This window comes from Pyxicephalus adspersus, chromosome 4 (genome assembly GCF_032062135.1).
Source record: "Pyxicephalus adspersus chromosome 4, UCB_Pads_2.0, whole genome shotgun sequence".
In the NCBI taxonomy this organism is placed as follows: domain Eukaryota; kingdom Metazoa; phylum Chordata; class Amphibia; order Anura; family Pyxicephalidae; genus Pyxicephalus; species Pyxicephalus adspersus.
In genome coordinates, this window is record NC_092861.1 from 134,396,724 (window position 1) to 134,419,384 (window position 22,661).

The 22,661-nt window shown below is 37.9% G+C and overlaps 1 protein-coding gene across 22 annotated transcripts in view; it reads left to right on the plus strand.

Moving 5' to 3' along the window:
* The window catches only part of NRXN1 (neurexin 1), an 892,798-nt gene that overhangs the window by 455,378 nt on the left and 414,759 nt on the right, over nt 1–22,661 (plus strand). For all 22 annotated transcript variants that reach the window (XM_072409697.1, XM_072409698.1, XM_072409708.1 and 19 more), the window contains 2 exons: nt 1,600–1,981; nt 3,547–3,737. In XM_072409697.1, coding sequence (XP_072265798.1) covers nt 1,600–1,981; nt 3,547–3,737 — 573 coding nt within the window. The remainder of the gene's footprint in view (nt 1–1,599; nt 1,982–3,546; nt 3,738–22,661) is intronic.

The following is a 22,661-nucleotide window of genomic DNA, read 5'->3' on the forward strand; positions in this document are numbered from 1 at the left end:
TCCATAGTTCAGAAATTGCTTTTTTTGCACAGGTAACTGATGCTATATATCCTGATGCCGTTGGTATAAATGACTATGATTGGGCTTAGAAGTTTGTAACCTCTCAACAACCACAACAGCCAGGCCACAACTCTCTCTCTTTTTCTTTTTCTACTTCTGTCCTGGTTGGTGGATTTCATAAATGCCCCTCTGCTCCACCATACCTCTTGGTGAGATTATAGAGCTTTCATTATCAGTCACAATGGATTGGTAGTGAGACATTTGAGATGTTTCTCAAGAAACGTGAGCCACGGTGTGCTCCACGACAGTACCACCAGCGGCTTGGCATAGCAGTAATTAGAAAAATCTCCAGAACTATATTATAAACTATTACATAGATTTGGGAACTTGTCTTACTCTAGAAAATTGTTCTTTCATTTATTTTAAAATATATGGCTTAATTACTATGGTTTTACCTATACCATTGAGTTTTTATAAATTATAATTGGTGCATGCATTTTCCTTAGATATTTTAGTTTTTATTTACTTTTGGAACCCACTGAGAAAAGAAAACAACCAATGAGGATCTTTGTTCATTTACTGTGAACCTAATTCCTGTTTGACTGTTTTGATCAGGAGATGTTCAAACTCTCCCCCTCCATAGACAAGACAAAAAGAAAAGTACAGAATAACGGAAAACCAAATAAAACTAGAACTGCTATGCACAGCTGATTTCCTTTTAGTAACTGAATTCATTGTAGTTAAATGTATTTAGCCTGAAACAATAGGGCACACTTAGCAAATGTTACTGTTAATGTTAGTGAAAATCTAATGTTGCATTTGTCATTCACTCATCTTTGCTTTGCTTTGTGGTTTCCCCAAGTCTAAGAAGTGAAGGTCCAAATATTAGTTTTCCCATAACCCTTGGTTAAATCTGATATTACAGCTTCATGTTACATTCCAAAATATACTTTATTTGGAAGTGGTATGTGCTTCAATTCTCAAGCAATCAACATAGCAGGGTCAGAAGTGTGCAAGGGAGATACTGCTATGTTGTTGGTATACAGAGGTCTCATGTACGGCTTATTATGATTTCCACTGAAATTTCGATATTCCTTTTTAACAGAAATTCCAATCTATCCAATTGTGTCAATCTATGCTATCATTTAATTGTATATTTTTATGGAAATAATTCTGTAATTATACAAGACCACATTTTCTGTCTATGAATTTGTTATTGTAAAAAAAAGATTGACAAAAAGCAATTAAAGTAACAATTCTGGAACCTTGTAGTGTGTCCATATGGGTTAGCTTATAAATTAGTTCTGTGTTCTCGTGGAGTCCAGGTCCAGGGTAATACACATTGGCCAGACAATTCTGGTTTCAGAGGAGGGAATGGATAACTGAATGTCAATGGTGGGCGCAGTGCACAACAGAAACAGGGCCTAAAGCTCAAGGTGCCTTCTTTTCTAATGCATTGCCAGATAGGTACATCTTAGGCCATCACAATTACATTATCAAAAACAAAATCCAGACAATTTTGTGATCAGACAGATAAAAGAAATATGAAAATATTCTTTGGAAAATAATTTTTACTATTATTACTTCTTGTATTCCCAGGTCAAATGGCTGGTGACCACACAAGACTGGAATTCCACAACATCGAAACTGGAATCATAACCGAACGTCGTTACCTAACCGCTGTCCCTTCCAATTTCATTGGCCATCTACAGAGCCTAACCTTCAATAGCATGCCATACATTGACCTCTGCAAGAATGGAGATATTGATTATTGTGAACTGAATGCTCGCTTCGGGTTCAGAAACATCATCGCTGACCCAGTCACATTTAAGACAAAAGCCAGTTATGTTGCCTTGGCCACTCTGCAGGCTTATACCTCTATGCACCTCTTCTTTCAGTTCAAGACCACATCTCCAGATGGCCTCATTCTTTATAACAGTGGTGATGGGAATGACTTTATTGTTGTTGAATTGGTTAAAGGGTACGTACAGAGAGCTACATCATGGCCTTGGTTGTTTCAGGTTTGCATAGTTGTTGGTACATAAATCACTTTCTGGCTCATTAGGACTAGTCAAACATAATGACATATCTACCTTGATGGACATATATGAACATATATTTGGGGAATCTTGCTAAATGATCTAATGGTGGCCTTCTGTAGGGCATCAAAAGATAAACAAAAGGAGGAGCTTTCCAAATTTACAGGGTTCCTAGATCTGTGGCTATGCTGCTGACTGGTGTGTTGATGGAACCACAAACGTTAGAATGATGTTATACAATTTTAACTTTTACAGCACTTTAATAGTAGGCTGGTTTAGTTTATAGTCCCTGCTAGGAATAATGTGAAAGGTTTTGCCCAGCCCGTTTCTATCCAGTAATAACATTGGCTGCTATATAAATTATTAACCTGGCCCCTGGCCAGTTACTAAATATACAGTTGGCCAAAATATCATTGGCTGGTGGCTGTTATCGGTGCCCCCGACAACCTCCAGCCAATTGTGATGCTTAAAACCATTTCCGTTTGTAATTGTCTCCTATCAGAACCCATTCCAAGATTCACCTTAAAAGCCTCACAGCAAAGGGTTTGGTCACCCAGCCTATAATCTGCACTTGGGGCGAGTTCACCCATTACTACTACTAATCAGTTGGTTTCCAAACATTTTTTCTTGAACATATTACAATCCATACATTGTATGTAATTAATGTAAATTTTAAATGGACTTTAAAAAAGCAACAGCTAAACTGATGACTAACACCCATTACCAAATTTACAACTTGCAGAAACCGTTATTTTTTCCTTGGGATAGTGGTATTAAACCATATATTTAAAAAGCTAATTGTTGTAGACACCCTATTAGTAGAATAGTTTCTCAACCTGGTAAAATGCAGAAAATTATAACAGGCAGTGTAGAATTAAAAAAAAAAATATATTGCTAACTGTGTCATAGCAGGTATTAACCCCATACAGACAGCACAATACAATCCTTCTTCTTCCAGTTACTTTTTTTTTAAAATATGATAGCTCAAGTTTTTTTATTGATTTTTAGAAGGGTAATACAAAAGGGGTAAATTCCTCTACTTTGGTCCACATATGCTATCTCTGAGCGCTTTAAAGTTGCCTTGTGTTTTTCCCTTATTTCACCACCAGATGTCCTCAGTGTACTATTATTTTTCTTCTGCTCCAAAAGATTTCATGTGCAGCAGAATGCAGAATTGTTTTCTTGCTGCAATGACATGATGTAATGATCTAATGTGAGCTTATTTATAAGAGCAGGATATGGTTGCATCAACAATCAGATCTCATCTGAAGTTTAATTATTTTCTATGAATAACTGCACCTTACACATCATCATTGCCCTCTGCATTGCTTTATTGAATATTTCTGGATAAATTTGTTGCTGCTTTACCCATTTCCACATCAGTCTGTTTTCTTGTGTTAAATTAAGCATGAATTCTCAAAAGGTCAGTCTGTTACACTGCTTGCATAGAAAGTAATATGGAAACTGCATCTATGGTATAAACAAAGACTCTTCTTGTCTTTTCTAGGTATCTACATTATGTTTTTGACTTAGGCAATGGTGCAAATCTTATTAAAGGGAGTTCTAACAAACCACTAAATGACCATCAATGGCACAATGTAATGATATCTCGAGACACCAGCAACCTCCATACTGTAAAAATTGACACAAAAATCACTACACAGAGCACAGCCGGAGCAAGAAACCTTGACCTTAAAAGTAAGTGCAGTCACATTATCTTGAAATAAATATATATAGTCATTTGTTACACCTTCTTCTGCATAGGAATGTTTACAGTATTGTATGTTTCTTATATACTTTGGTACTGGAAATGGATTTAGCATTTATGTGGTTCAGGACCTTGTTCTACCCAGCATGGACAGTGTTGTTCAGTACATGGACATTACCCATATGAAATACTTAGATCTGCCAGAAACTCAAACCTTGATTGATGACACCGTTCATCTGTTACACTACAATCCCAAACAGTGTTTTCTGCTCTGCATAAGTTCTCCCCTGCCAGATTACAGAATACATTTACCTCATTTTCATAACATAAGAAACTTAACAATTTAAAAATTCCCCTTGATCACAATGTAATTAGAATCTATATAGCGCATATATCTTGGCAGACATGTTCTTCCTTATAATATTTCTATAATGTTTTTTTCCAATGAGTTTCCCAGGTATATTGCTTCTTCAGGCACAATGTCCTGGGTCACCTTTGATTCTGCCCTCTCATTTATCCCCCAAATTCAGAACATTTCCAGGTCCTGTCACTTTCACCTACACAACATCTCTAAATCCGCACCTACCTGACCCCAAAGACCACCAAACTCCTTGTACACGCTCTTATCTCTCGTCTGGACTACTGTAACATCCTCCTCTCTGGTATTCCACTAACCCAACTCTCTCCTCTACAATCTATCATGAATGCTGCAGCCAGACTCATCCATCCTTCCCTCCGCTTCTCTTCTGCTGAATCTCTTTGCAGTTCTCTTCATTGGCTTCCATTCACCTAAGAATCAAATTCATGCTCCTGCGCTTTGCCTTCAAATCCCTCCACAGTTCTTGTCCCACTTACATTTCTGACCTTATAGAAAAATACTCCCCCAGCCGCTCTCTCCGCTCCTCCAATGAGCTAATAATGACTTCCTCACTCATAACCTCATCACACACACGGCTCACAGACTTTCCTAGCACTGTCCCGACTCTCTGGAATGGTCTTCCTCGTCCTATTCGGCTTGCTCCTACTTTACGCTAATTTGAAAGAGCACCCAAAACCCATCTTTTAAAACTTGCCTACCTTTCTTCTTCTGTCTCTTAAAATCCTCACTATGTCCCACCATTCCATATCCTCCTATTGTGTGAGACTTCCCCCACCTCCTAGATTGTAAGCTCTCTCAGAGTGTCACTGTATCAGTCTGTCTTTTGCAACCCTTATTTAATGTACAGCGCTGCGTAATATGTTGGCTCCATATAAATATATTTAGAAATCTTGCAAATGGTATTGTTAGAAATCTTAGGGGTAGTTATAGACAAGAGGTGACGTATCTGCCAGTTCTCTCTTAAATCAGTCAAACAATAAAATCAAAAGCAATAAGAAGCATTAAAGGCAATAATAAGACTTCTCCCTGACTCCGTTGACTATGGACTCAGGTATTTCTGTATTATATCTTACTCGATGTAGAAAAGGATATATTCAGCACTTTCTTGCACAGATTTTCCTTAGGCGCCGAGTCGTGCAGGGCCACTAGAAGACAGGTCTTCTTTTGTTAAGTAGAAGCTGCAAAAAAATGCCTTAGGGAAAATAATTTTGCCCCCCGGAGAAGCGGTGACAAGACAGGTAATTAGGATGCTAATCATGGCTTACCTGAGGTCTCCAGACATTTTACTGAAGAGTCACCTTGTTTTAAAATAACATGTATTTCTTTTCACTCTCCTCACTAATTAGGACATACTGTAGGAGAGGCTGTAAGCTGTTTTGTGGTTTGGCTTGACATTGTCAGAGAAGTATATTAGATTCTATGGAGCTCATTTATTGTGACGGTGTCAAGAGCAATTAGGCGGTGAGAAGTGCAATAACCTATGGCAACCAATCAGATGAAAACAGTGGAAGATTGTGTCTGGTTTCTATATGTTACTGCACTTTACTAAGTATTTTCTGTCTTTGCTTTAATTGGCAAATTCATTATTATAATGGAAGCAGAGTATTATCTGTTTGTAGAATGTATTCACATTACATATTCTAAGGCTCTTTACCTTTTCAGTCTGCCCATTAGGAAATGCTCACATTTTTGTCTATGAAGGTTCGTATTTGTGCTGTAGTTAGTAGTAGTTGGTCCCCGTTAAATTGTTCAGTAATGCTGAATATAAAGAAACATATCCCAGCATCTATAGCCATATGGATCAGTCACCTGGGAATTCTGACAGTGATAAAACTTCCTTCTACAGACAGACAACACTAAAACTATATGCAGACCCTAGATAAAATTTGTTAAACAATTTCCAGCATCCACTCGTTCACAGAACCTAGCAGACCTTAGTTCTTACTCTTCAGATATGTTCAGGATTTTTAATAATAATATTATCATTATTATTAATAAACAGGATTTATATAGAGCCAACAAATTACACAGCGCTGTACATTAAATAGGGGTAGCAAATGATAGAGAGATACAGACAGTGACACAGGAGGATGAGAGGACCCTGCCCCGAAGAGCTTACAATCTAGGAGGTGGGGGTAGTATCATACAATGGGAGGGGAGATATGGAATGGGGGGAAGTAGTAAGGGTTTTAGAAGGCAGAAGAAGATGGGTAGGTGAGTTTGAAAAAAATGGGTTTTGAGTGTTCTTTTAAATGAGAGGGAGCAAGTCGAATAGGACTAGGAAGAGCATTTCAGAGAGTTGGGGCAGCTCTAGAAAAGTCTTGGAGCTGTGCGTGTGATGAGGTTATGAGTGAGGAAGTCATTATTAGGTCATTGAAGGAGGAGAGAGAGACGCTAGGCTAGGCCATCAAGTCAGAAAGGTAAGTGGGACAAGAACTGTGGAGGGATTTAAAAGTAAAGCACAGGAGCTTGAATTTGATTCTAAGGTGAAATGGAAGCCAATGAAGGGAACTACAAAGAGAGGCAGCAGAAGAGGAGCGGCATCATCGATGGGTCAAATGACTACAGGCTGGTCATAGGAAAACATTTACAAGAATTAAAAAAAAAGAAATAAATATATTAAGGCATGATGGAAAACATGCTTTATCATTATGGAATTGGACATGGCAGATGTTGATTGTCCAAGAACAGGATTGGATGTGTGGAATTTTGTGAAACTCCTTTGTTCTATGGGTTGGTTTAGACCAGTTGTCGCCAACCAGTGGTCCGCTACCCTGGCCTGTGCGCCCCCTGCGGGGTCAGGAGAATGATCTTCCTGGGGGGGAACACCGGCCCTGTATGGATCATGTCTCCTGTATGGATCGCATCCCAGGGCGGTGGGCTCCGGACACAACCCACCCACTCTCCCATCACAGGCTAAGACCTGGGATGGGGGAGTGGGCGAGTTTTGGCATCATGACATCACTGGTGGAAATTTCTTTCCCCTTGAGCGACAAACGGCTTCCCGCACATGCACCGTCCGGAGTTTGTGCACTTAGTGGTCCGTAGGTCGGAAAAGGTTGGCGACCACTAGTTTAGACATTAGCCCGGTCATTTGACAATCACCAATTTGCATACATTAGCTATAAAGCAGCATCAACTGTACAGAAACCATTAGTGAGACTCTACTAAATCAGTCTGAACGAGCCCTAATGACATAATCCAACCACCAACCAATGGCACCAAACCAAGTCTATCACAGCTGACCGGTTAGTTTTTCCTCCCTTTTACAACCATTCTTCCTAATACCTGAGAAACAAAGCTAACTTCAGACTTTCAGACCAGAATTCATTATTATGTTGGCTAGGATATGTTTCGTTTAAATTGGAAACAATGAAATAAATAAATTGGAAACAATTAAATAAATAAAATTGGAACAATGAAAAGTGAAATTTGGTGCTGTTTTGCATTGCAACCACCAAATATCTATTGCCTAATTCAATAAACAATAAGACCTCTGGGCTTCTATACTCTGCACGTGTCGGTGCCCCCTATACAATGGCCTGGCCATGGAGACACCTTTATACCGTATGAAATCTATGAAGAATATGTCAACAGTCAAAATGATGACAGGGATCAATATTAACTTTGGTAATCCAACTGGACCAATCTAAATGTTCCCGAATGGGTAAATAAATACATTATCTATGTAGGCAGCACCAAGCTAGGACCAGGGTGCTCTGAATCCATGGGCACTCTGCTATTCACATATAGACCCTGCTTCCTAAGTGTCTGCCGCTATGCCTTAGCTTGAATAATAACATATAACTATGATGAGTGGCTTCGCTGGCCAAAAAAATGACACGGATGTGGTAACAAGCCAAACCCACATATTCCTACCCTGTCAAAACGTCCTACAATCAGTGGCCGCTGACTAACCTTAACCCCTCCTTGCTTGGTGCTTAAGCTACCCCCCCTTCACTTTAGTGCCTAACCTTAACTAAGCCTGGTGCCTAACTTTAACCCATTACTACCTGGTACCTCACTGTAACCCCTCTGCCTAGCGCCTAACTTTCAGCGCAATCTAACGTACTTAGAGTCGTACCTCTAACTCCAATCATCCAGGTGAGTGGCTAACTAAGAATTCAATTAACCTTCCAGTTAGGAAAACCTGCTATGAATATTTGATAGAATGGCAGTATAGAATATTATAGTATTATATACTGTAGTACATATGTATGTACATATGTATATACATATGTATGTACATATAGTATTATATACTGTAGTACATATGTATTATTAGTATATAAAGTTACTTTCTGACCCTGATTGGTGTTTAGGATGGGCACTATATAGGACCCCTAGACCCTAATAAAAAAATACCATTCAACATGTTCTTCTTTTGTTGGTTCCCATTTAAAAATATAAATTTTATTTTATTTTTCCCAACTTGTTTTTGTGCTTTTTACCTTACTAAGTGTGTTTTGATTAATGTTGACACCGGATACAAATCAGCTCTTCTGCATTCTCTGCACAGTATTTATTATATCCAGAGAGCAGCTTTCACATTGTAAATACTTGGCCAAAAAAAGCACAGACGGAAGCTAGAAGGAAAAGCAATGTGTTTAGCACAAGCTGCAAGAAACCTTGTACAAGCCAATACATTTAAGTCATCAGAAGATTGAATACCCTTCTAAAATGGTTTGAGCTGGCAGCTTTCTCAGGTCACCTTGTCCTACAGATGTCATAGCGTGGGTGCCAACTCCGAGATGGCACATTCATTCCCAACAATTGTAAATGTCAGTTTTCTTTGTGATAAGTAAAAAGCACCTGCTGTTTACCTGTGCTATAGACAGGTTAAAAGCATTGTATATGTCATGTGCAACCTTTACCTAAGTCATTTACTAATTAGTCTTAGGAGAATCTTCCAATTACTTAGTGACAGGTTCATTCTAAAACTGTATTTTCAAGTACAACTGCAATATGAAATGTGACCAGCAGAGGGCAGACTGGACAATATAATAAATAATAGGTTGTGCACAGAAATTCTGGCATCTATTTGGTTGGATTTCATTAAAAACAATCAGTTTGTATGAGGGTCGTAGATGTGTTTTAATGCAAATTATACTAGATTAGTAATTTTAAAAAATGTGAATATTTAAAATTAAAAAATAAAAAAATATTAAGCAGTTTTATACTCAGTGTTTTGCTGTTTTATTCCCAAATATAAAAATATTAAAAATATTTATACAAGGCTGAATGTGAGTGAATCCCTTTTTGTGCAGGCAAAAAAATGCAATGTCCCTTTCTTCGGCTGTACGTACAGTTTCTTAGCCAGGGTTGATTGTAAGCTCTTTGGGGCAGTGTCCTCTCCTCTTGTGTCACTGTCTGTATTAGTCTGTCATTTGCAACCCCTATTTAATGTACAGCGCTGCGTTATATGTTGGCACTATATAAACCCTGTTTATTAATAATAATAATATTAACAAGGTTCCACTGAGTCCTAAGGTTCTTTCAGAGGTTGCTTGGGGTTCTATGTGCAATGAGCAATTTGTGTATTTAATTTTATTAATACTTCAGCTTTGCAAGTTACTGTTTTTTCTTATTATTAATTTTGAAGAAATGTGTCAATTAATGTCAACTTATTATACAGTGGAAACCATACTTCTGCTCTCCATTGACATGAGTGTTGCAGCTTTGGTTGTCACAAGTGCTGGGATTGTGTCTGCACCCCTGTGCACCTTTGCCTGTTTTCCGCATGTGATGATGCTGCAGCCATACTGTTGCATGCATGGCTCCATTATCATTGCTGGGTTTTGTGAATAGGTAGAGAGGAGGAAATACAGCGGTGCTGGTGACTGTGTTAGTTATATCACTGTCACAAGAAGTACACATTTTGCTAATTGAAGAAACAAAACACTTCTTATGGTACAGAGGTAAGGAGCTAATATCATGTCTATAGATATTAAAATTAAGGTGTCAGGAGTTTATCTTTAAAGAAAACCTATAGGGACAGTTGGAACAGGTTTATCCCCTGCACTAATAGCATAGCATTACCATAGCTAGCATTAATAGCCACATTTCTTAAGTTAATTACAAAAAATAAAAAAAATAATAGTACCTTGCAGAGCTGAAGTATTAATAACATTAGAGACACACATTGCTCATTGCAAACAGAACCCCAGGCATTCTCAGGAAGATCCTTGTGTCACCTTAGGTCTCCATAGAAGGTAGACAATAGAGATACTGTAATACCTTCGATGAGGAAATCAAAGGTTTGATTCATTTGTATGGAGTTTCTATTTTCTATTCTAAAGTTGCAAAAAATACCCACTGTAGCCTCTGGCCTTTTGTTACAAACGCTATCTGGTAATAAAGTGGGGATCAGACTGATCACTACTTCATAAATGGGACATGTGATTGCAAAATTATCCATAAATGTAGTGATTAGGCTAAAAAGTTTTGTCCTTTATAGCTGATCGCACTTATATAAATGGTGCAAAATGACAGCTGGCACTATTTGCATACAAATCATGACATTTTTCTGGCACACAGCCTGTTTGCCCCTATTCTCCCCCTTGGTGAGAGAATATGAAGGCCATCATTGCTGATTATTTCTGTTAAAAGGTCTAAAGTCATGTCAATCCTTAACAGATCATATGTTCTGACTTCTCTTAAGCTGCGTACACACGGCAAATTTTTCTCGCCCGATAATCGGTATCGGCCAATTATCGGGCGAAAATCTGCCATGTGTACAGTCGGTCGTCGTCCATCGTCCGACGACCGTCCTGGCGGATCCATGGACGATGGACGACGACCGATCGTAATGAAAGGGAAGGGGAGAGCGCGCAGCAGGGTGCCGCTCCGTCGCTCTCCCCCTCCCCTCTCCATAGAGCATGAACGGTGCTGTATGTACAGCATCGTTCATGCATCGTGCAGTCTTTTCTCGTTGGAAAGGATCGTGAAAGATCCTTTCCAACAAGAAAAATTGCAGGTGTGTACGCAGCTTTAGACTTTTCTTGCTACATCATTATTGCTGATTATTGATTTAGTAATAAAATCCCCTGGGAAATTCCTTGGGGAAGATGCTCCATATGGCTTTTACTCACTTGGCAGCCCAATAGAGAATAAATGGGTGGCATTAGGTGGTTCAGTTCCGCTCACTGTCACCTGCTGTCATATCTGCGTACACAGGTTCTTAAAAACCAGAACTGGATTGTGAGAAGCCAAGTGGCTGCCAAGGTTCTAGCCTCCAGGACCATCGCCAGATCACTTGTTTCCCTCGCACGCCTGAACCTGCTTTACCAGGAGCCCATTGCATTTCTTAGCACAGGTTTACTTTAATTAATGTTCCTTAAACTCCAACTGTCAAACATTTGAAAAAAATTTGACTTTTGGAACTAAATGCCTCTGTCACACTGTCAACTCTTCCTCTCTAAAGTGCTGGCGTCTTTCTCCTGCACATGCGGACAATTCTGACCCTGGGCGTGCCTGCAATTCCAAAATCTATCAGTTTTGCCCATCCCGCCGGCCAATCAGGAAAAAGTCTCTTATTCATCCTTGGCAATTTAGCTGGCACAGACACAGCACTCAGCATTTGTGCAACGTGTCTCCACTAGTGCCAAGCCCCTTAGTTCCAGCTGAGCATTCCTTCTTACCTGTTGGCTAATTCAGTGCTTCCCGTCCAGCTCCTGTGTTAACCCCTTGTTGTCCAGTCTGTTGTTTCCCAGCCAATGACCTTGTGCTGTTCCAGTGTTTCTTTGCCCTCTGCAGTTATCCCTGTGTCACCTGTGCTTCTTGTTGCCTCCAGTATTTCAGGTGTTTCCTGTGTCTGGGGTGGCCCCTGTGTCACTGGTGTCTATTTCCTGGATCCTAGGTATTTGACCCCTGGCTTGTGACCTGACCTCTCTAGCTTGCTGCCTGCCTCGACCCAGGCCTTTCTTGACAATTCTTCTGCCTAGTGATTTGGTACCATGTTTTGCATACCCTGGTGTGCCCAAGGACCGCAACCTGGCGGTAACCAGTAGCACAACATCCTCACCACTAGAGGCTCTGGAGAAGACCTGGTTACTGCTTAGACTTTGTGCCTTGGCCCTTCCCAGGGCTCACGACATTTCTGTGCAAGCCGTAGCGCCCCCCAGTGCCTCTGTCTCCACAAGCCTGACAGCCTCTGTCCATTTTGCCTTCTTATTTGCCCCTCTCCCCACTGCAAAGGTAATAACTATTAGATGTCTTGGTTTACTGGGCGACATTCAATTTATTTTGTACTATGGTCAGGGATTCTTTAACACAATGCTGTGGTTTTGCTACCAGAAATATAGGATAGTGTGGATATTGGAAATGCTTTCCAATTTGTAATAGTATACCCTACCTTGCTCTTCTACATTTCATCAATCCTATGCTGCTTATACCATATTGTAGGCAATATATACAAATAAATGTATAAAGGAATAAATCTCTTGCAGCGTGTTTCTAAAAATGTTATAAAATGTTATATTAAATGTAAGGGTAGGCGACATCTTTTACAGAATGAGATATGTAGTATTCTGCTGCCCTGGAAAAGAAGAATAGACATTTTTTTCCATTAGGGGGCACTCTGGCTTTTTCACTGAGACCAACATATGCCTTTTCTAAAAATAATATTACCAAGCAACAAACATGTCAACTACAAGTGATTTTATGTGAGACTTAGTGATTTGGAGTCAGAGTCATTAAGGGTTTTGAAGGTCCTATGAAAACATATGGCCAGATTTTGGACAAGTGAGTTGTTTGTCCAGGATTGTGGCAGACACAGCATACAAGGTGCCGGGAAGATGCCGTTTCATAGTGAAATGCATTAGGCGATAGTAGTGGCATGGAAAACAGAGAAAACAAGAAAGAGGGGGTCTGAGATAGAGAGAGAGGAGATAGAGGAAAGAAGCAGAGACATAAAGGAGGAAATACATAGAAAGTGGGGGATAAAGCAAGGATTAGAATGACAAGACAAGCGAGATAGAAAAATCAGGGCACATTCAAGATTCCTCCACATAATGCAGAAGGAGATCTATTATAGAATACTAACACTCATAATACAAATACTGCCAAGGTTTGTCCTATTTACAGCTGAACAATAATTCACTTATCACTGCATTAAATATGCCCTTACAATGTCAGGGGCACTGCACATACAATGGACATTGTGCTGCCGTGATTGTATGAGCTACTCTTACTACATATTCATTTAGCATCTTTCTTCTGTATCCTACTTCCTCTCTGGTGTGCCACCCAGTAGTGTAATAATACATTCTCTCTTTCTTTCTTTCTTTCTTTCTTTCTTTCTTTCTTTCTTTCTTTCTTTCTTTCTTTCTTTCTATTACAGACTAACACTATATTCTTATATTTCATATCCATTTTTCAATCTTTCTCTCTTTCTTGTCTCTCTTCTATTTCTCTTACCAGGTTAGAATAAGTTCTTCATTTTCTCTCTCTTTCCTCTCTCTCTTCTTTTTTACCAGGCTAGCCTTCTATCTGTTTTCTGTCTCTTTGGCTATGTGTGTATGTACAGTGTATATATATATATATATATATATATATATATCACTTATTCTTTCTCTTTCATTCTCTCCGTCTCGTTTGGCTGGTACCACCTGTCAACCTTGTTCAGTGTCTATTTTGCAGTTCCTAACCTTTGTCCTTTTCAACTATCATATGTGTGTTATTCAGTAGTACGTATTTTTAGATTGTATAAATTGGCGTATTTTACCTGTCAGTCGCTGGACTGACATCCTACTGTTTGCTATCTCTCTCTCTCTCTCTCTCTCTCTCTCTCTCTCTCTATCTTTTCTTTCTTTCTTTCTTTCTTTCTTTCTTTCTTTCTCTTCTCTTCTCTTCACTTTTCTTTCTTTCTTTCTCTCTCTTTCTATCTTCCTCTCTCTCTTCCTTTTTACCAGGCTAGCCTTCTATCTGTTTTCTGTCTCTTTGGCTATGTGTTTATGTACAATATATATATATATATATCACTTTTTTTTAACTGTACCTCTCCGTCCTTGTTTTATTCTTTCTCTTTTATTCTCTCCCTCTCGTTTCGCTAGTACCACCTGTCAACCTTGTTCAGTGTCTATTTTGCAGTTCCTAACCTTTGTCCTTTTCAACTTTCATATGTGTGTTATTCAGTAGTACGTATTTTTAGATTGTATAAATTGGCGTATTTTACCTGTCAGTCGCTGGACTGACATCCTACTGTTTGCTAAGGGACTCTGCACTATTCACAGTACATGTACTCTATGATAATAAGTCAGAGGGAGGGCAGCCAATAATACATGTGTAGTCTTAAAATATAATATTAAATGTTGTCTATTCAGTCTGAGATTATCTCCCCTTTAGTTTACTTCAATTCAATGAAATGCAATATAATGAGGTGTAAAAAAAATCCTTGAAACCCACCAGGGTTCCTGGTCTGTAGTTAGCCACCTTTTTATAGACACATGTTTTTGGAGAATATAAATATCCTAAAGTCAGACTGTGGCCAGTTTGGCTTTGGCTAGAATTGTGCGGTCATTGGGGTCAGATAAGTTGAATGATCATATTATAATAATATATAATAATAATAACCCTTTCATGACTCATTTTTCAGGCACCCAGACCACATTTATCAGGGTTGCTTTTTCTATTTGACAGCAAGTCGGAGAATTCATTACACCAAATTGAATTACAATTCTTATGGCAATGGGGGGGTGTTTAAATTTGACCGTTCATTTCATATTGCAGTCTCAAAGGGATTTAATCCTATCTGAGTCCCCATAGAGGAGATTTCTGTTCTGTACCTGTTCTGATTCCCATCATCAGAGCCAGATGTGGGGGAAATCTATCCTGAAGGGCCAAATACAGCAATTGAATAATAATAGAGGATTAACATTTGGTTTATTCTACTGAATAGTTTGCTGCCTGTGCCTCTTTGTGATCGGGTGAGTTCTTTACATTCCTGCTCTTTGGAACATGGAAATCTCTAAAGCTGGACACAGAAAATCTCTAAGCCATTTATCTTCTTGAGTTTACAAATTTTAATTTGGTTCACAAAAGGTTTAAAGAGTTGAGGGGAAAAGGTGAGAGAAAATCACTCCAGAAAACACTACAGAAGAGGTGCCCATAAATAAAGATATCGCTATTCTGCCATGTATACAAGGGACACAGGGTTCCAGTCTCCGAGGACCGTTAGGGTCATGACTTGAGTTGTGCCCAACCAAACAATCATACATAGCTTTTCCTCTTATATATTTTTATTTGAATTAAGATTTCCATTGAACTGGTCAGTATTATTTCAGACCCGACTGAAAGACCGAGTAACCTCTGAACTCAATTACTATAATTGACTGCTAGTGCAATAAAAAAGTGTTTCTAATTACTTCAGTTCTCATTGATTTTGTCAGTGCCAGGTAGAATACTAATTAACAATGTCCTGTTTCTCTTATGCGTCTAGGGCCTTGATAAATTAAATATCATCTTGACAAACATTTTCAAACTCAATTAGCAGTTTTCCGAATGTGTGAAAAAGAAGAATGGATTTAAAAAAAGAAAAAGGGCCAGAAAAGACTTTCATCTGAACACTAAAGGAAAATCTATTTAGAAAGCAAATTTAATTCTCAGGAGGAGGCAAAATGCACGTTCTTGTCAAACTCTATTGTCATTGATACATTTTTGTACATGCAGTCTTTTTGGAGTCTTTGATAAAAGATTTGAGTGTCTGTTGCATTAGTGGTGTATTATTTTTGCATGCAAGGTAAATGTATAGGAGCATCTTTACGTTGTGTAAATAATTGCTCAAAATAGTTTTTTTATGTAAATGTTGATTATTCTTTCAAGAAAGTAATTTAACAGAAAAAAAAAAAAACAACCGGAAAAAGGCTACGTACACATGTGCAATAATTGTCGTTGGAAACGAACAATTAACGATGATCGTTCCATTGTCTTTAACAAAAAAAGTTCACAAGACAGGTCAACAATGGTGGCCAACGAGGAATGTCACTGGAAATGAACGACTGTCCTGGTAGATTTGTTTGGGTGACGATCGTTCACTATCTATTGTGTGTATGGTTGTTTAATGATCGTGGATTGTTTTGCGGTACACTTTCTCCAGTACACGTCACGTTCCTACATCCTTCAAACGATCCTATCTAGTGTGTGTACATTACTAGTGGATTATATTTGAAATATGTTCAAAATATTTGTAAATAATTGTTGATCTGACACTAGTTGTTCGTTTTCGAACAACAATTATCAACGTGTATACCTAGTTAAAGAGACAAAGTTAACAACAGCTTATAAACAGTAAAAATGTATCAGAGCATGTAAATAATTTAAGAAGATCACAGAGTACAGCGCTTAGTGCCAGAGATATTACAACCATGTACATGAAAAAGTAACATTTTCTCTAGGTTATATGTCTACCCATATTGATGCTAAAATTTCTATATTAGAATATTCAACTAGGCATATAAAACATATTATGTTTTTAGTATTTTATATAATTTTTTATATATATATAATGCCTCAATATAACAAGAGACTATGATAGATACGAAAAAATAACATAACTAAGGAAAGAGAGAAAGGAAAGAGAACATCCTCACACCCTAGAGTCCCCTAAAATATATCATTTTCCTTTCTGCCTATATCAGTCAGAGTATCCATAGCAGGAGGAGAGAAAATAAATAGATAAAAGAACTGAACCAAAACCAGAATGAATTAGTAAGATCTCAGAACATCTTGTGTGTCTTCCATTATTGTCTACCATTATAAAATGTAAAATTGCTGTTGAAGAGCCAAGGGCATTGTGGGGTTAGGGCTTCATGTGTAAGGACAAGACATGCTCTTACCATGGGTGATAAGACCCAAAGGTTTGGATTGTTTTTTATAAGCATGGCAAGTTTTTGACATCTAGACTATGCTAAGTACAGTACATAGATAAGGGTTCTCTTTTCTTACTAACAGGAGGCATCTGTAGGTATAGGGCATCCTATGCTTCATCTAGCAGATGTTTTTTGAGAAAAAGTTTTCATCTAGTTTTATGATATTAAGGACTTGGACCTGGAAATAGATCACTGTTCTCAAAATGAAAATTCTGGTCAGTTTTTTTTATTTTATTAGGAAGATGATCACACCTTCTGATTGGTCAGTTTTAGCAATAACATAATTAAACTGTTTACTGTTAGGTTAGGTAGACATTGAGGAATGTTTGCACACATGTCTGGTCATTCTTTAACTCAAGGCAATTTCCTTGTTCTGGAAACATGGCTCAGATGGGAAGGAAAGCTTCTCTCACTGCCCATTCACTCAGCTTTTTAAGTATCCAGCTATGAACACAGCAAATTGTAAAGGACTGACTTTAGGAACCTGCCTTTGCTTCCTAGCCATACCTGGTATTTCTATTCTCCTAGCCCGAGACCCATCAAAGCTCTGCCTATGTAATGTATGGAACCGGGTTCTGCCATTATGTATATGGAATACATACCTAGTCAGACAGTGAATGGTTATGTATTTTTCTAATGAATGTCCATTCTGTTCTAAAATCTACCAATAGTAATCCTTCATAAATTTTCATTGAAAGCCAGACAATGGGTTGACTTTGCATGTAACTAGAAACATTTAGGGATCTATTCCCTAATGGAAATCTTTTGCTGCCATTAAAACACATGAACCTGAAAGATATCAATGAGCCTATAGTTTGAATAGAAATTTATTTCCACATACTACTCCACAGTACTCCATTATTTAATTTCATTTATTTGCTTTCTCTAGTTATTGGCATCACCAATAGGCTCCAACAGCTTTTTGAGCACATAGGTGAAAATATGAGTTTGGCAATGAAGCTAATAGGAAAAAGAAGTGTTGTCAATCTGTGAAAATGTTATTGGGACATAGACCCCTGTTTCGCGATCACAAACCACAAAGTGAATAGATATTGACTAGTGGGTGAATATATTAAAGATGTATATTGTGAATGTTGGCATTTGTTGACTATATTGACATTTTCTAATAAACATTATTACCTTATTGATTTCATATTATATCATGAAAACATTTGTAGACAATATATGTTACCTTACATTTTACATGCATGCCCCATCGCAAAACCAGACTTTTAATGTTTGTTCTAGCCAATTAGTATGTTATAAAAAATCTTTGTACAACCCGCTTGTTAACTGCTTTTCATTGCAGACTCTAGGTGGCCTGATTATATCCACCAGGTGATTATAATAATCCAGGCTGTGTACAGTAAGCTGTGCATGCCTTCACTTGGCCGGGCATGCTTTCTAATTTGAGCCCTAGTTGTTCTTCAAGCACAAAACGTTCAAACCTTTACATCTAATGAGATGCGTTTAATTTCTGCATTTGCTCATGCTCCTGGTAAGAGCATTGACTGCTAATAACAACAGATTAGGAATTTATGCGTCTCCAGCAGGACCCACACAGAAGCACAAGGTGATACTTTAGGCTGCTAGTGAATAGGCTTTTGTTAGTCAGTCTTGTCTAGTTTAAGGGACGGGATGTCTTTTTTCTATTGAATGGAACCTTTTGTAGTTGCTGCTTGTGGTAACCCATGCCATGTTATTTTAAGAACATTACTGGGAAAAAAACTGAACTGTGTCACAGAAAATCAAGTCTATTCTTTCAGACGGCGGGTGTCCCTTTTGGGGCGATTTAACACCGTTAACGTAGGTTTATGCAGTGTTTTGTCCTTTGCATTTACATGTATTTCTTTGTGCATTTTACATATTGGTATGTGACAATAAAGCGCAAGGTCTAGTCAAAAAAAAAAAAAAAAAACTTGAATAATGCATTCATGATTAAACCTTTGATTTAAAGTGAAAAATATAAACATCACACTTGTCCTAAATTCCGCAGATAAATCGATCACACTGGAGCCTTCCTCGATCATGTTCTGAGCCGTCCTGGAATTCTAATTTGTTCCGGTGCAGAGAAAACACCAGTGTGTGCCATTCTCGGCCTTCTTCTGCCTTCTTCTGGAAACATCACCCGATCTCGCACTGTGTGGGTGCCAGATTGGGTGACGCAGCTAAAAGGGAAAAAAAGTGCTGATCTCACTGCTCATTTATAAGATTGGCATCTCTTTCCCATAGTGAAAGAAAATGCCCAATCTGCACATCCCTGAGAACGGGCATGTAAAGAAGAAGAAGCAGCCAAGAGCCCCCCAGGATGAGTGACGTAAGTACACCGGAATACTCAGCACTCGCATTCAGTCTTGATCGCTGCATCGATCAAGACAAAAAGGGGAGGGGCTTCACCCTTTTTTTAATTATTATTATTATTAATATTATTATTAATAAAAATAAAAAGGACAATATTTTTACTTTACATAAATGGGTTGTCTACCCTTTCATGTAAAACATACATTTCAGTTTAGATCTGCTTTAAGGGCCCCGTGTTCCTTGAAGTAATTTTTACTTAAACCTCCCCCCATTGTATTTCAATTTTTTCCTGCTTCAATCTCCTTTTATTCCATCCATATTTATGTAAGCTTCCTTTATGTGATGTCTCTGTTATATACAAACCAACTCCAGACTAGGCATAGACCCCCACTTAGTATTTGTTACCTATGGAACATCCCGCAGGTTTTTCATCCTCGTCCTTCCAAAGGCACCATGTAATGGCACAACGCTATTATTTGCATCGTTCTCTATCACAATTATTTGAAATTGCATTGGAGTTGGACTATTGATTAAACGGACATCAAAATAAATACATTTGATCACTTTTTTTTTTAGAAAGATAATGTATAGTGTAGGTAAAAATCAGCCAAAATCAAGGCTATAAATAATAGAACAAAATGGCTTCTCCAATATGTATACAAACAAGCAAAGCTCTTAACACATATAGACCCATTGGAAATGTCACACACATATCTAGAAATAAGTAAAAAGACTTCTTCCGCCAGCTAGCTTAGGGATATTACATAGGAATGATCAGATCACTTCCATAAGCAGCAGATTAGGCACCAGCCACCCTTTGTGGTTCCTTTTTACTTCATAAATTGTCTCACGAAAAATTTGTCTCTAGTAAACTTAGAAGTTTTCAAGCGCCTCTTTGTTCACATTGGTCCAAATAATGCAAAATAAATGTAAATAACAGATAAAGTACAGAAAGTAATTGATCTGTTTAGAGATAGAGCAGGTCTTTTTGGTTTTAGAGGTCTAAAAAAATGCAGCTAAGACCATTTCATTCCACAGGGTCTCAGAAGTAAATATCTTAGGGGCTTTAGGTAATCCTTGGACCTAAAATGTGCATTTTAGTAAGTGTTAAAAATAATAAATAATAATAAAATTGCAATTGCTTCTATCATATAGTATCCCTTTTAGTTTCTCAGGGTCCGTCCCCATAATATATGATTTTGTAGTGGATGTACTGTGGATTCAGATCAGAAGCGTGTAAAAACTGATGCATCTTGACAGAATGACAGCATTGTGAAATCAGAAGTACTATCTATCCTCTTCCTCTAAGGTAACATAATATGAGGTGCCAGATCTGGAGCGCTGTCACTCACACCTTAATGTAAGGTTGGCTTCCCAGGTCTGAAATGATCTTTACCTATACAGAGCCCTATAGCTTTATGAAAAAAGGCACTGATAACTTATTTTGATGAAAACTAAGAATAGCACAGTGTGCCATTAAGATCTTAGAAAGAGGCATATATTATTAATGACACTGTATAGTAACAATGAGAAAGAACAAAGAAGGCCAATCATTAATATTTGAAAGGGAGATAGGTGTCTGGAAATTTGTTTGATGCTCCACGCCAAGAGAATAGTTAAAGAAGCAGTAACCTTGTTTTCCTTAATTAATTGTTTCAGCAAACATTAACACTAAAAATATATTTACATTATTACATTACAAGACTTGTGAACAAATCTAGGATTTGCATGTCTCCTATTATTGTTAATATCTAAATCTAAAAGAGAGTTACCATCACTTTGAAATAAATTATTTTCACTTCCTCTTGGGTTTTCTTGGCATGAAGTGAAGGCATTGGTTTATTTAAAGATAAAAAGGGGGCTATACATAACCTTTAATAGGCAATGTCCTCAAAAGTTGTTAGCCTGAAGTTTCCAGCTTCCCTAGAAAAAAATATGTGATCGGTGGGACTTTAGAATGTGGTAAAAATGGTTTGGCTTGAACAATGCTTGCAAAAAAACTGGATTATCAAAATTAGTTGACTATTTGTGGTTTAAGAGTTAGGTTAATGTGTATGCATAACCAAAACATTTTTTGTAGAGTATGAACCCCTTATCAGGTTATTTTTTTCAATAGGCCTGATTAAATAAAGCTCTCCAAGACTGGAGAAGATGCACTATCATGGTAAAACCTGGTTGATCCAGCAAACATGGCATAGATGTCCTAACATCATTTGCTATTAGTTGAAAAATGAAATCCATTCCAAGTTTGCTGGATAACTGAGGTTCACTCATGATAGTCTAGTGTCTCCAGTTTTGGTGAGGTTTATTAAATAAGGCCCAAGGGTTTTTTTTTTTTTCGGAAGATTTCACTTTCTATATTGGAGGTGCAGCAAGAAATTTTCAAAGAAGTGGTAAAAAATCCCCTTCCATACAGTTATCACTAAAACAAGTGTCCCTTTTGACAGTTTTACTCTCACCTGTTTTGCACAAATAGAATATTTGCAGTGTGATTTGCATTTGTTTTACCTATTTTCATTAAGTAAAGTTATTGGAGGTTCAGTGAGTGCTATGGAGTTCATATACAGGTAGTCCCCGGGTTAAGAACATCCGACACACAGATGCCTTCTAGATACAGCGGGGATTCCCTCCTCACTGTGTGCCGATCAAGGGTTGGAGGGGGGAGGGGCAGTTTGCAAAAGAAATCATTTGCTAAACACAGCTGAGGTTGTTGGTGATCTTAAGGACTGAGCTCTTTCTGCAGTCTCTTGTAACTCCTTAATGACCAAGACAAACTCTGCAGTTGTTTCTTTTTGCATATCAAAGCACAGCTTGTTCCAGAAGTTAATGAATGTCTAGGCTCCATAAAGATTTTTTTTGCTTTGTTTGTGATTAACCCACAGTGAGGATTTTATATAGTAACTGAAACCATGCTGCTTAATACTTTGTTGAGACAAACATCTGTCCTAAGTGCATTTATTAAAATAAAGTACATGTTCCGACTTAAATACAAATTCAACTTAAGAACAAACCTACAGTCCCTATTTCATATGTAACGTGGGGACTACCTGTAATGTCTAATGATAGTTAGAATGCATCTCTGTGGCATCTGTTACAAAGTGTTGACAATATAATATTTTGGTGTGATTCAATTCCTCACAAAAGCCCAGTTATTTATTGTCAATGAACCTCTCCATAGCCATTTTCCCCTTCTTTTTCTTCTTAGTCTTTAGGGGTCCCATGCTTACTTTGCAATTATTTCATTGGACATGTAGTAACAATTCTATTGGTATTAACTTGATCAACAGGCAATGAGATAGGAAGATGAATTTCTCAAAGGAGTTACAGTATCAGCTGTCCTAAAAGTCACAAATATGACTAGACCCAGC